The 14,125-nt window shown below is 38.0% G+C and overlaps 2 protein-coding genes across 2 annotated transcripts; one reads left to right on the forward strand and one right to left on the reverse strand.

Moving 5' to 3' along the window:
• The first annotated feature begins 3,992 nt into the window (after nucleotides 1-3,992).
• LOC146473591 (uncharacterized) lies at nucleotides 3,993-9,247 on the forward strand. Its single transcript, XM_085118404.1, has 2 exons — nucleotides 3,993-4,651; nucleotides 8,406-9,247. Exon 2 carries the CDS (start codon nucleotides 8,415-8,417, stop codon nucleotides 9,162-9,164), a length of 750 nt encoding a protein of 249 aa, XP_084974530.1. The 5' UTR covers nucleotides 3,993-4,651; nucleotides 8,406-8,414; the 3' UTR covers nucleotides 9,165-9,247.
• A 1,011-nt stretch (nucleotides 9,248-10,258) lies between these two features.
• On the reverse strand, nucleotides 10,259-11,678 carry LOC146473592 (uncharacterized). The gene is made up of 2 exons (XM_085118406.1): nucleotides 11,484-11,678; nucleotides 10,259-10,799 (listed from the first exon to the last, which is right to left on the reverse strand). Exon 2 carries the CDS (start codon nucleotides 10,792-10,794, stop codon nucleotides 10,393-10,395), a length of 402 nt encoding a protein of 133 aa, XP_084974532.1. The 5' UTR covers nucleotides 10,795-10,799; nucleotides 11,484-11,678; the 3' UTR covers nucleotides 10,259-10,392.
• Between the last annotated feature and the right edge of the window lie 2,447 nt (nucleotides 11,679-14,125).

The following is a 14,125-nucleotide window of genomic DNA, read 5'->3' on the forward strand; positions in this document are numbered from 1 at the left end:
TTTAAGGTGAAGGAGGTGTAAAGCCAAGTTAACAATGAAGCCAAGTTAAAAACGAATATGTTTTTTCCACTTTTTTACTTCGCTTCGAAATCAAGTACACTGACTAAATCAAGCTCTCTCCATAGACTGCAGCTGTTCCCTTGCAGCCTGCGTGGAACGCTCTAGCACAGGGAGAAAAGAGAGGAATCAGTTGCAAGCGCGAAGCGAGGGCGCGCGCCTACTACGCAGCTAGTTTCCACCCTCGCAATCGTTTTCTATCGCGTTCGCGGCTCTCCACGCTATACTGACCTAATAGATTTGAAACTGGTGCCCTCAGCTACTACCAAATATACCGTAGAGCACATTGCCATTGTGGCGTTAATTAAGGTTCTCGTTGTTCCACAAATCCACCTAGCCGACATTTTTTAACTTATCTAGCTTCTCTGGACAGCGTTTTCAAAGTTATCCGTTTTGCATGATTAAACACACTGAATTAGTGCGAACGAAAAGCAAGACTACAGAAAAAAAAAATACCCGTTTTCAAATTTATTCGGTTTATTGTGGAAGGGGCTTGAAGAATGTAACTGAGGAAAAAGTACAAAAGCTTCTAGTCCGCAAAATTGAGTTTCAGGCGATGTCTTTACTAAGGCGTTTAAACTGAAAACCCTCCGATTTTCAATAACCTGGCTTCCTGGAAGCGAATAAGACGTTTTTGCGTCAGTGCTATTTTCGGACGCTTTGGCTGTTTAGTATGCCCAAATCAAAATGTTGGCAAGAAATACACAGAGAAAGCCTACTTCCGCTATTTTTTGAAGTAGAAAATGGGAAACGTGTCTTTCATCATTAAAATTATGCTTATGACGGCATGCAATGTTTATTTGGAAACTAAATGTTCCTCATCCATACACAGGCCAATAACGCACGGACACGTTAAGATTCATTGCGCGTTTTCAAAATATTTTCAATTTCTTTGGGAAGCTTTAAAAAAAATACATATTTACGAGAGGAGTTTACGGGTGGACGAAAGGCGTAAGCATTATACGGGTAGGCTACAGTCTACTGAAAAACATGCAAGTTTTACCTGAACAAGACAAGTGTCTGCGCTGAATTGTAAAGTGACAAATTATACGTAAATGGCTGGTATATCCAGCCTGATAACGAAGAAATATCGTTAAGGATTTAATCTAACAATCTTGAAATGTTTTTAGCGTTTTATTCCTTTAAAAGGTAATATATTGGCTTATAATTTTGTTATTTTCACACTTTACTATCTCCTTGTATGAGTAGTAAGTCAGTAAATAGTCCAGACCTTAAGGTCCATTCAGCTTTTGTGAAAATGTATTCCCTTTCATTGGGAAGCAACAGAGCAACTTAGTTAAAAAAAAAAAAAAAGTATGCATTTACTGAAAACATTTCGGGGACTGGGCCGTTGCAGTAAGCTTTATACGGGTAGGCAGTCCACTGAAACACATTGGAAGAATTATCTGACCGAAACCAGTGTCTCCCCTAAAGTGACAAATTATAGTAAATGACTGCCACATCCGCCTGATAGCGAGGATATCTCATTAAGGGATCTAACAATTTTAAAATGCTTTTAGCTTAAAGACAGATTTGTCATCAAAGTAAGGTTTTATTCCTGCAAAAGGCAATATCTTGGCTTATATTGTTGTTGTTTTCCGTTGTGCTTAAATGAGCTCACACTTTTTTTTTTTTTTTTTTTAATTCAATTTATTTGCCATTAACAAAAAAATACAACATAAATACATTATAGACGACACACAATATTCTTACTATTACAATATTCATACTTGACTATTTACAATATTAAATGTGTTAAAGGCTAGGAAGCCTATATAGAAGCCGGGGGCTTATTAACTATAGGCTTCCTAGAACTATTGGATAAACCATAGAAGTTAAGGGTACTGATTGAAATTTCCAATTAAATTTTTTTTTTTTTAAAGAAGAAAAAAAAAAAAAAAAGGAAAGGAAGAAAAAAAGAAAAGGTAAAGAAAAGGTGTGTAGCTCAACAAAGAGTCAATTTAATTTAGATAGAAGGAATTTTTTAAGTCTTTTGCCAAACAAACTGATAGTTTCACTGTTTTGAATTTCACGACTTAGCGAGTTGAAAAACGAAGGGCCTTGAAACCGAATTGAGAATTTTCGAAGATTAGTTCGACAATAAGGTATATAGAAAAGGTTGGAATTTCTTGTTTTATAAGAATGTATTTGACTTGCAAGAGTAAACATATCACGAAAATAATTTGGAAGTAAGCTTCTTTTAAAAAGATACATAAATTTACCTATTTGGTATAAATAAATTTCAAAGAATTTTAAAATCTCCTGTTCTTTAAAAAGAACACCGGTATGAGCATCAAAAGAAACTTTTGATATTATTCTAATTATCTTCTTTTGCAGAACAATAATCCGATTTAAATTAGACTGATACGTCGATCCCCACACAGAAACACAATAAATTAAGTAAGGGTAAACTAGACTATAGTACAAGGAACGTAAGGAGGTTTTGGGGAGGCAAAAACTAGACTTATAAATAATACCTATTGATTTTGATATTTTTCTCGAAACACTAAGAATGTGAGGCTTCCATGACAAATGCTATCTCCTTGTCTGATAGGTTAATTTCCACTCCGAGCCACGAAGTATTGTCATTTTTTTAACAGTGAAAAACAGTTGTGAAATAAAGCCAACAGAGTAGGAAATTGGAAACGTGCCTTTTATCATTAAAATTATGCTTATGACGGCATGTAATTTTTATTTGGAAACTAAATGTTCCCCATTCACACACAGGCCAAAAACTCAGGGAGACGTTAAGATTCATTGCGCGTTTTCGAAATATTTTCACTTTCATTGGGAAGCTATAAAAAAATACATATTTTACTAGAGGAGTTTACGGGTGGCCCCAATTGGCGTAAGCGATATACGGGTAGGCTGCAGTCTTCCAAAAAACATGCAAGTTTTACCTGAACGAGACAAGTGTCTCCGCTGAATTGTAAAGTGACAAATTATAGTAAATGGCTAGTACATCCGGCCTGATAACGAAGAGATATCGTTAAGGATTTATTCTAACAATCTTGACATGTTTTTAGCGTTTTATTCCTTAAAAAAGGTAATATATTGGCTTATAATTGTGTTGTTTTCACACTTTATTATCTCCTTGTATGAGTAGTAAGTCAGTAAATAGTCCAGTCAATCTATAATTTAGCATCAAACTATAGCATAATTTTTCTCACTCAGTTCTGTGCATCTGAGGATCAGGTTCAGTATGACAGCAAACTTAAAATACCCTAAATCCGTTATACTATAAGTGCAATATATATTTCGAAACTAAATTTTCCCCATCCACACACAGGCTGCTACTACAGTCACGAAGACGAACTTAAGGTCCATCCAGCGTTTTTGAAAATATATTCCCTTTCATTGGGAAGCAACAGAGCAACTTAATTAAAAAAAATAAAGTATGCATTTACTGGAGACATTTCGGGGTCTGGGCCGAAGGCGTAAGCGTTGTACGGGTGGGCAGTCCACTGAAAAATGTTTCAAGAATTACCTGACCGAAACCAGTGTCTCTCCTAAAGTGACGAATTATATTAATTAATGCTACATCCGCCTGATAGCGAGGATATCTCATCAAGGGATCTAACAATCTTGAAATTCTTTTACCTTAAAGATACATTTAACAACGCAGTAAGGTGTTGTTCCTGCAAAAGGCAATATCTTGGCTTATATTGTTGTTGTTTTCCTTTGTGCATAAATGAGCTCACGCTTCAATATCTCCTTGTCTGATAGGTTTTTTTCCACTCCGAAGCCACGAAGTATTATCATTTTTTTAACAGTGTAAAACAGTTGTGAAATACACCAACAAAAGCCACAAAATTATTAATAATGTACGTCTACTTTTCTTCAGGTTTCAGTTAAACTACAAATATCTTATGAATCATATAATAATCACAAATAAGTTGCAGGGTTTTTTTTTTCAACAAGTACATTCATAGTATAATGATTGCACTTTTGCACGTAAACGAGCCTTTTAAATTAGTTGTATGCATTGGATTTTTACTAGCTACCACATGTATATTATAATAAGTGGACATTTGCATTTAAACGAGCCTTTGCTCATATATTAAAGAAAGTTCCTAATAACCTATAGTTAATCAGGACTGGCTTCAATAGTAAAGTCGTTTTTAAAGTTTACCGGTTAACTGAATTGAGTTTATTACCATGCGATTTTCTAAGTTGAGATTTTTTTTCAAGGTGAAGGAGGTGTGAAGCAAGGTTATCAATGAATTTTAATGTAATTTTCTTTGAAAAAGCCTTATCGCGTTTCCTAATCACCTGCAAAAGTACATTTACTCCAGCCAAGTTTTTAAACACTTTTTTATCTGTTTAAAAATATTGTATAGATGTGTTTGATAATATTCCAGTCTTGTTTACGGAACTCAATTAACACCACAGTTTTGTTTCCTCTTCCTCATCTACACGTCGTTTCTCCAGGCAGGTAATTCTGTGGGAAGACAATACGGTTAAATTTTACTATAAATTACTGTTGCCTTGTTTCGAATTTTAATTGTACCCTGCAGCAAATACGGCGCTACCCAAAAACGGTGGCGCAAGATTCCATACACTGGCAATTCTGAAACAGTGCTGCCTGCAAATTGTAAGTACAAAGTGTTTTTTCCCATACATTGATACTACTTGTAGAATTAACTGATTATAGATTTTTGGCAAGCTCCAGGGTTCTCGAAGGATTACTCTGAACAGGTTTCAAATAAAGTCTCAAGCAGCGCCCATATGATGTCTATACTATTCGACTAGTTAGATTGTACATGCCCTCATAGCCGGGTCCCGCTTATAACCCCACAAAGGCCAACGTTATTGCAGTGACTTTATAACCGTTACTCGAGTGGCTCTCATAGCAGGTCTCATCCTCCGCACACCACATGAATAGTATATCTTCCACCTTAGACCATTAACTGCATCTTTTTTTCTCCCTTGGTTTTTTTTTTGGTCACGTAAAAGTCGTAACCGACATTACTTTGGTGAAAAATGTAACGGCCGTTTAGTTCACAAAGAATACTTTTTTCAATTAAGTAGTTATAACGTTCGTGAACGTTAACACAAACATATTCAAATGTTGTTCATTGAGCGGAAGGCCAGCAACTCACAACAACGTAATTTATTTAACTTTCTGGGACACATATAGAGCAATGTTGGCAATATTCGTTTAATCTCTCGATTCCAAAAGAGATCAAACAGGAAAAGTTATCTCAGAATCAATAATATATTTAGCCAAGCCTGAAAGCGGAGCTCCAATTTTTTTCATAGCATTTATATGCTTTTATTATTCCACTATTTTGTCATTTCACCAAATACGGTCAAAAAATTAAGAGAACGACCGTAGTTCACTGTAGTGTCCTTGGCTTGTATCGTTTTTTTTTTTCTTTCAATTATACTTAATGAGCTCACACTTTATAATCTCCTTGTATGATTTGTAAGGCAGTAAGTAGTCCAGTCAATATCACTTAGTCTTGGCCTCTGAGGATGGTCTACAGCTAATAGCAATTTAAACACACAGGATACCTAAAATGAGTAAAATCGTGCCTGAACCTACGTCAGTTGCAAACACTCGGAATCCGTCAAACAATTTTTGGAGCCTTTCGAGCAAAACAGCGCGCTGTTAAGTTTCGTGTTTTTTTCCACTTTTTTACTTGGCTTCAAATTCAAGGATACTGACTAAATCAAGCCCTCTTTATAGACCGCAGCTGTTCCCATGCAGTTTCTAGCACGTGGGGAAAAGAGCTAGAGGAATAAGTCGCAAGCGCGAAGCATGGGCATGCGCCTACTACGCAGCTAGTTTCCACCCACCCAGTCGTTTTGTATCGTGTTCGCGTCTCTCCACGCTAATCTGACCTAAAGGATTTGAAACTGGTGCCCTCAGTTACTACCAAATACTCCGTAGAGCACATTACCATTGTGAAGTTCAATAGGGTTTTCGTTGTCCCAAAAATCTACCTTGCCGATATTTTTTAACTTATCTAGCTTCTGTGGACAGCGTTTTCAAATTATCCGTTATGCATGATTTAAGACACTGAATCAGTGCGAACGGAAAGCAAAACTACAGAAAGGAAAAATACCCGCTTTCAAATTTATTCGGTTCATTGTGGACGGGGCTTTAAGGACATAAGGATAAAGTACAAAAGCTTCTAGCCCACAAAATAGTGTTTCAGGCAATGTCTTTACTAGGAAGTTTAAAGTAAAAACCCTCCGATTTTCAATAACCTGGCTCCTTGGAACTGAGGGAATAAGACGTTTTTGCGTCAGTACTATTCTCGGACGCTGTGTTCATGCCCAAGTCAACATGTCAGCAATACACACAATTTTTAAGTAGAAAATGGGAAATATGTGTCTTTTATCATTACAATTATGCTTTATGACGGCATGCAATTTTTATTTGGAAAAGAAAAGTTAACAAAAACGTTTATTTCTGTAGCTACCTTCTAGAAAATCAGTTCAGAATTAGCTCAATGGTATTTGTCAAATGAGTCGAATGAGCTTGAACAAATGAAAATATGGTGCATAATAGCCCTGCTTGTCTAAATCACAGTTTTTTTTTGTCAAGCAATGTAACTGATGTTAACAGACGGCCTTGAAGCCCGAAATTAATCTGTCATTTCAGGATATGTTGTATCTAAGAAACCTATTAGCCTTTGTTTTATGGCACTCATTAAGGGCATGATTTCTCACCTCTTTTGAGAATAACCAGTCCTTTTATTCCATTGCTGTTTTTTTCGTTCGTTATACAACGTTAAGTGAGCGAAACGTTTCACTTTAAGAGGAAAACTCCAACGTTTCGTCGCGCTGGATCGGAGTAAAATGCTTTCACTTCAAGATTCTGATGACGTGCCAGACGATTTGTTTCTCTCGCGGCGACTCGTTTAGTCGTTTGGCTCTTTCTCCCGCTGTTGGTCGCATAAATTGATGTAGTATTTTGTCGTCTTTAACTTTTTTTTTCTAAAACGTAGATGGCGATACAACTTCTCGCCGACAAAAAACGCGGGTTATCTCACAGGTTGAGTGTGGCATTTCAAAATGGCTTACATAGAGTGGCGGACGTACGGACGTACGCGCCCGCACGCATTACGGACGGTGGGACAGTGACGTCATAACCAAAACCAAAGCATTCATGGATTTACCAAATTCTCTTATCAATGGGGCTCCGCGCTTTAAGGACTGGAGATTGTTTCCTAGTTTACTCCATAAGAAAAGACTCCCTGAACAGAAGAGAACCACGCATGCCAGCTCAAACCAGCGAAGCTGTACTGAACAGCGACGAAGAAATGTAACTGATTGATGTCTTGTGAAATAGCGCTGTGTAGCCATCTCTCTCTTGCTACGGCGTTCGATATCTGATAAATTCAATCAAATAGGCCTCGGTTGTTTGGTTAAGTTTAAGGGCTCCTGGTATTTCATATTGTAAAACAAATTATTATGGTCAGAAACTATATTTATAGTTAATCTATTTTTATTATTTCATTTATTGTAAGGCGCAGTTGAATATTTTTATAGAAACTGCGCGGTATAAATTTAAATTTATTATTATTATTATTTTGTCATAATCGACGCGCGTATAAATTTCTTGCTGAAGGACATACACGAAAGTCGGTTAAACACGTCTAAAATAATACTTAATCTGATCTCAATTCTTTGCTCGCTTAACCGCCACACAGACCACCAACCAGTTTATCTTTGTTTCTAATAGTGTATTTTAATAACTACCCGATTTATTAGAGTATCAACCAACAACAACAACAACAACAACAACAACAACAAAAGGAGAACAGACTTCTGCCTTCAATAATTGAAAGAGTGACATCTTCACACACATAAAAGAGCAATAAAATAATCGGCTGTTGTTGCCACTTGATCAGTAATTTGGAACGCAATACCGTTACTTAACATAAGCAATATAAACAATTCAGTTTGAAATTGTTCAACGTCCAAGACTTTATATTCTCAAACTCATTAATAATTAATCAAGAGAAAACAAAGAAAATCACTACCTTGACCGTGGTTTGGATACGTGATCCTAATTACCATAAAATTTTGCCAACTTTAGCCTTGAATTTCTCCAATAATTATTGATCATTTGAGAAGCCATATCAAACACTCGAAAGTATGATTCATCAGATATCCAAACACCTCGAAGTCGTTTGAAAAAAACTCGGCTGCGCCTCGTTTTTTCAACCTACTTCTCCATGTTTGGATATCTGATGAAACACTCTTCCTCGTGTTTGATGTAATATACTGGTAGCCATCAAAATAAAGTTTAACGATAATTATGGTACATTGATCTTCTTCATTTTCTTATGGAACAAAACATTCATTTTTCACTGACTTTGCTTGACCAACAGCTGTAATCTATGGAGCGCATGTGCAGTCCCCTATTTGTGTTTGCCGTCTTCTCATTGGCCGCTAGCCAGAACCCAAGCATCACATCCGAAGTCGAAGCTGAACCTGGTCATGACTGGTCGGACGGTTTCGACGGAAATTTCCGCATTACTCCTGATGTCCCTATCCAAGCTGGTTGGCGTATAAATGTGAAGTTCTCCCAACCAATCAGCAAGCTTGAAGTGTGGAAGGCTAAAATAGAATCCGAGAATGACGAAAAGACCGAGTTTGGGCTGGTTAACCGGCATGATAATGCAGATTTGTCAGCTGGGGACACGTACTCAGTCTACTATAAAGGCACAAAGTCCGGACGCAACCGACCAGCTCCGAAGATTATGGTGACGCTTGAGCGATTGGGCGCTGGCCAGGTCCCAAGCATCACATCCGAAGTCGAAGCTGAACCTGGTCATGACTGGTCGGACGGTTTCGACGGAAATTTCCGCATTACTCCTGATGTCCCTATCCAAGCTGGTTGGCGTATAAATGTGAAATTCTCCCAACCAATCAGCAAGCTTGAAGTGTGGCAGGCTAAAATAGAATCCGAGAATGACGAAAAGACCGAGTTTGGGCTGGTTAACCGGCATGATAATGCAGATTTGCCAGCTGGGGACACCTACTCAGTCTACTACAAAGGCACAAAGTTCGGACGCAACCGACCAGCTCCGAAGATTACGGTGACGCTTGAGCGATTGGGCGGTGGAAGTGGGTTATATGAAGCATAAGGGGACTTATTTGCAGCTCAGTTCTTTATGTAATATCTGCTCAATAGATGCATCAATAAAACAAATACGCATGATATAGTTCATATAGTGTTCTTGAAGGTATTTGAAATCAAAGATCTCACACTTTATTTGACGAGTAGCGCAATACCTCATTTAAGTTGCGATTAAGGACTCCGTTTGAACATCGATGGGAGAAAGGGCCTGTACCACAACGGTTTTGAGTTCATCTGTTCCCATTAGGATAGGTCTTAAAGCAGAATAGGAAAACTCCTAGGGAAAGAGCCCCAGTCGCTAAAGACGAAAATTTTTCTTCATCCCTTGTATTTTCTATCCTTGTTTAAGAATGTTTTTCACTTGACTTAGTCCCACCTATCAAGCTGATAGTATTCAGTTGACGATTTTAGCTGTTCTTTCTCTGCCCGAAACTGCATTCATGATAACTGATCTCAGAACAATTTTAAGACGATATTCATAATACAATGAACTCACCGCAACTTTTGTCAAAAAGTTTCCCTGGCTCCAGGGACCAGTTGTCTAAAACGTAAAGCTAAGAAAATATCCGCATGCGGTTAGAAGTTTGAAGTCCGTGAGAGACGGAAACTTTTTTCTCCGCATTTCATGCCTCGTTTGCCGGGGCGCAGTTCTCGCACTTGAGAAAAAAAAACCTACCTTTGGCACCAGAGGTAGCTAAGGGTGTTCATTTCCCTTAGTTAATCTGAGGTGGGTTTCATAACTTTCTCTGAAAATAAAAGAATCGGTAAAGATTGCGGATTATAGGATGATGAAAAATTTGAAACACTACAGACCCAAAGTTTGCTGAATAAACCAACCAGAATATTTACTTCTGCCTGCGACTTAAACGAAATAAGTGCGACCCGCGACATTTCTGTTTTCTTATGATACTTTGGTTCCTGGTCAGATTCTTCGACTTCTTCGCGGTTGAAAACGAGAGGGAATATTTTAACTCTGTCAAATTTTCTTTCCAAGTTTAAAATTAGCTACCAATTTTTACATTTTATTTGTTCATTATATTGGGGAAAGTGCTTTAACGCCGAAGACACTAAAGTAGACACAATGTATTGAGAGACAACATGAACTGTTCCTTTCATAATGATTTATTATCTTTAATGCAGAACTGTGATACCCCACACCCTTATGATCATTAATAATGATAATCGTCTTATCCCTTGCTATATCTAGAACAGCTTCATATCCTTAATGTTCCATTTCAGGATCCACTTCCTGATTCCTCTCCAAGGCGAGTAAACTCTGCTAACACTTCGGGCGCGTTTTCACCAAACTTTCCCTTGCGTGCCAAGAAACGGAACTTCAACTTTCGCCCAGCCTCCAAGTCTGCATTCCAAAATCGGTTTTTTAGAACATAGACCTTTTTGTCCTCAGAAACGGAGTCTACTTTAGCATTCCACGCTACCAGGCGCGCCACGGGCTTAGAGAAAGTCACGGTGACTTGCCAGCCGTCTTCGACTTCGTCCTCGAGATCGATCGATATCCTTCCGTAGAATCCTCGGGGCCACTCATTGAAGATTCTCACTTGAGCGTCTTCGGAGATTGCCCGGTGCAAGTGAAAGAGAAACAACGAGACAGCTAAGGTGGTTAAAGCGTACTTCATTGTACCTCAAGTCAATGTTTTTGCTGTTTATAGTATAAACAGCAAAAACATTGACTTTAGAATATTTTCGTTCATTAAGAAATTCGTAACTACCACGGATAAAATTGGCACTCGCCTGCAAATACAACAACCAACTATATACTATAGTACTAGACTTAATGTTATTGTTGAGCACCATTTTGCTAAATAGAACAAGGCATGCAAGCTTTAAAAATGATCCAACACTGCATTAAACGTTTCTAAAAATTACCTTTTTTGTACTTTATCATGGAAAAAATTAGTTTTTAATTAGATAGACTCCCGCATTAACTTGATGAGTTGCACTGATTTCAGAAGTCCCATGCACGTACATTGTATTTTTTTTCCGCAGATCACTAACAATTGAATTCGACAGAACTCTGCTAAAGCGGATAAGATAAACTGCAGTTTATGTATGTTTCAATAGAACTATGTCAAAAAGTAAAGAAATCGATACAAGAAAAACAATCAGATTGATAAAGAAAAGAAAACTAGAGGAAAGGGGACACAGTGAATTCGGCAAAAGTGCGTGCTTGGTATTAAGCATCTAATTTGTTTCGATGGCACTGAGTGTCCAAACTAAAATGTTTGATTTAATAAAACCGTTAAAAATGAACCTCAAGAAAGTAATTTCTGTACATGTTGTGTGGAAAATGTGTTAAAATACTCACCTTCTAGGATTCACCAGATACTCTGAATATAAGCTGTAAAGTAATACAGTATGTGTGAATGAACCAACTAATACGTTTTATTATAGATGTGTTCCACACCCTGGTGCACCATGCAATGATACAACACCTGCTCAAACACAACGCTGAGTTTTCAGTACACTGTAAATGAACTGGTCTAACAACTGCCTCAAGCTGGACATGTAAAAATTAAATTTGTTGAAATTAAATTTTAAAAGTCAACATGTTGCCTTTTTTTCTTTTCTTTTCTTTGTTTTAGTGCATCTCAGCTGGAGAAATAACTCATGCTTTCAAAACTTTCTTAACGTGAATGTAGTTCGTTTCGATTCGTTAAATGTCTCAAAGGTGACCTTACGTATTTTACAGTTTATCAATATACTGAATAGAGACTGGGAATATAAGAGTGACTAGGGTGCTTGAAGCGTAGCCAAGAGAGGATGTCATCCTCTCTTGGTAAAACATTTTATCTCGTTTAGTGGGCGTGGTTTAAGATAATGTTTACCCCACGGACGTATTCATTCTTGTCTAAGCAAAGCTAAATTTTGTTTGCGCTGAACGAAAGCCTTTCCTAAACATCCTGAAGATGTTATCCGTCCCTTCTCCCCTCTACAACAAAGACATCAATTGAAGACGCAAGAGTTCAACAGTTGGTCTCTGACACCTGGATTCATGTTGATCGCAAAATTGCTACTGAAACTCCCTTTTGAAAGCTTCCTTATAGGAAGGAACAATTTTGGATTTAACATGTCAACAGCATGAATCCCCCCCCCTCCCCTAAAAAAAAAGTCAACGACCGAGTATCCTAGCCAGTGCTGATATGATCATTGAGGAACTTAAGAAACTACGAAGGCAACCGCAACGGCAACGCTGGGAAACAATACGTTTAACAAGGAAAAAATCACTCTGCGCGTGTTGAAATTTTCTTACATATTTTTCCCGCCCTCTGCGGCACAACAACAAAGAGTGGAGAACGTGAGCACACGACGGCGGATTTTCGTTGTCTTACTTTACTTGAACGCCACCCCTACCAAATTAGCTCCAGGGTAGGTCGCTACAAGACAGTACAAGTTGAATGAGATGAAATAATGGTAAAGTAACACAAATACAATGAAGTTATATTTTAACCCTCGACGGAGACTCGTTCGTTTTTCTTTGGCCCATGATCGTGGCATGTTGAATACCACAGACATCTTTGTTTGTTATTACACGAAGGCGTTTAAATATTTACCACCTTAAAGGGGAAGTATCATGGGGTTTTTGGCATCTTTTGCTAAAAATGATAAAATTAGACCATCAATCAAATAATTGTAGAATGACGAGAGGAAAGAAATCAACTCAATTCTTGAAAGGAACATGCAACTCTTGATCTGTTCTAGCGCATTTTGGAAACAAAAATGCGAGAACTTGAAAAACATTAGCCTAACATTTTTCACGTTTCAATCCATACCGGCCTACTCTGTCTCTGACTTGAGGCACTAATCAACAGTTTTATTGCACTGGGGTGATTATTTAGAACAAACTTGACAATTATTTCTTTGTCTCTGCTGAGAGACAAACATTTTTAGGTTTTAAAATGACAGCAAATTTGCGTGATACTTCCACTTTAATGTCACGATCTTTCCTCGTTGCTCTTAATTCTCAATCTATTTTATTACAACCACGCCCATTTTGTGCAGTTTGCTTTTGCATCTGACACCAACATTTTATAAGTACAGTCGAACCTCCCGTAAGCGACCACCCATAATGTCAAGGATATGTGTTCGCTTACGGGAGGTGGTCGCTTACCAGAGGTCAGACCACAGGGGGGGGGGAGGGGTCTAAATTTCTGGTAATTTACATATGGTAATTGCGGACACCTAACCCTTTTGCCAGTTTTTATCGAAACCCAAAGTAAAAACTTTTCTTTAGACAGCCTGATTTAGGGGCAAACAGTAAACGGCATGTTTGCAATGTTACATTTCAAGCGTCACACATCAACAACTTCGGCGTTTGCTTGTTTGTTACACAAGCCAGTTGACGTTCTTTATCGCCACAATTTTTCTGTTGGATAATACAAGGTTGAGAGAGTCATCACCGCTCGTGCATGAACATGCATGCTATTTACAAGATAAGAGAGTTTCTTTCCTATAAGGGATTCAACCTGATTAAAGTTTACTTCAGTGTACACTATAGTACATGTATATGTTATCATTTGTTTCAATGCCGGGAGACACTTCCGGTAGCTCCGGCTGTGAGATTTTTATACGGCATCCGCTGTAATGATGTGGGCCAATATGTTACAGTCAATCTCCGCCCGTGAGAGAAACAGCAAATTGTGTGTCAAAAGGTCGCCTACGGGAGGTTAAAAACAATTGAAAATTTTAAACAATCATCTCTAAAAGTGGTCGCTTACGGGAGGTGGTCGCTTACGAGAGGTGGTCGCCTACGAGAGGTTCCATCTTAACTAATTTGCCTTGAAAACTTTTGGTATTTTGGAAAAGTGGTCGCTAATGAGAGGTGGTCGCTTACGAGAGGTGGTCGCACAGGAAGGTTAGACTGTATGTCGTCGATCCTTGTAGTTTTTGTTTTTTAATGGAAAGTGGTAGATGAAGGATACGTCGATGAACAAATACAAAAATGTCAAA

Source organism: Pavona decussata, unplaced genomic scaffold, assembly GCF_977016875.1.
Source record: "Pavona decussata unplaced genomic scaffold, jaPavDecu1.1 SCAFFOLD_93, whole genome shotgun sequence".
Lineage (NCBI taxonomy): Eukaryota > Metazoa > Cnidaria > Anthozoa > Scleractinia > Agariciidae > Pavona > Pavona decussata.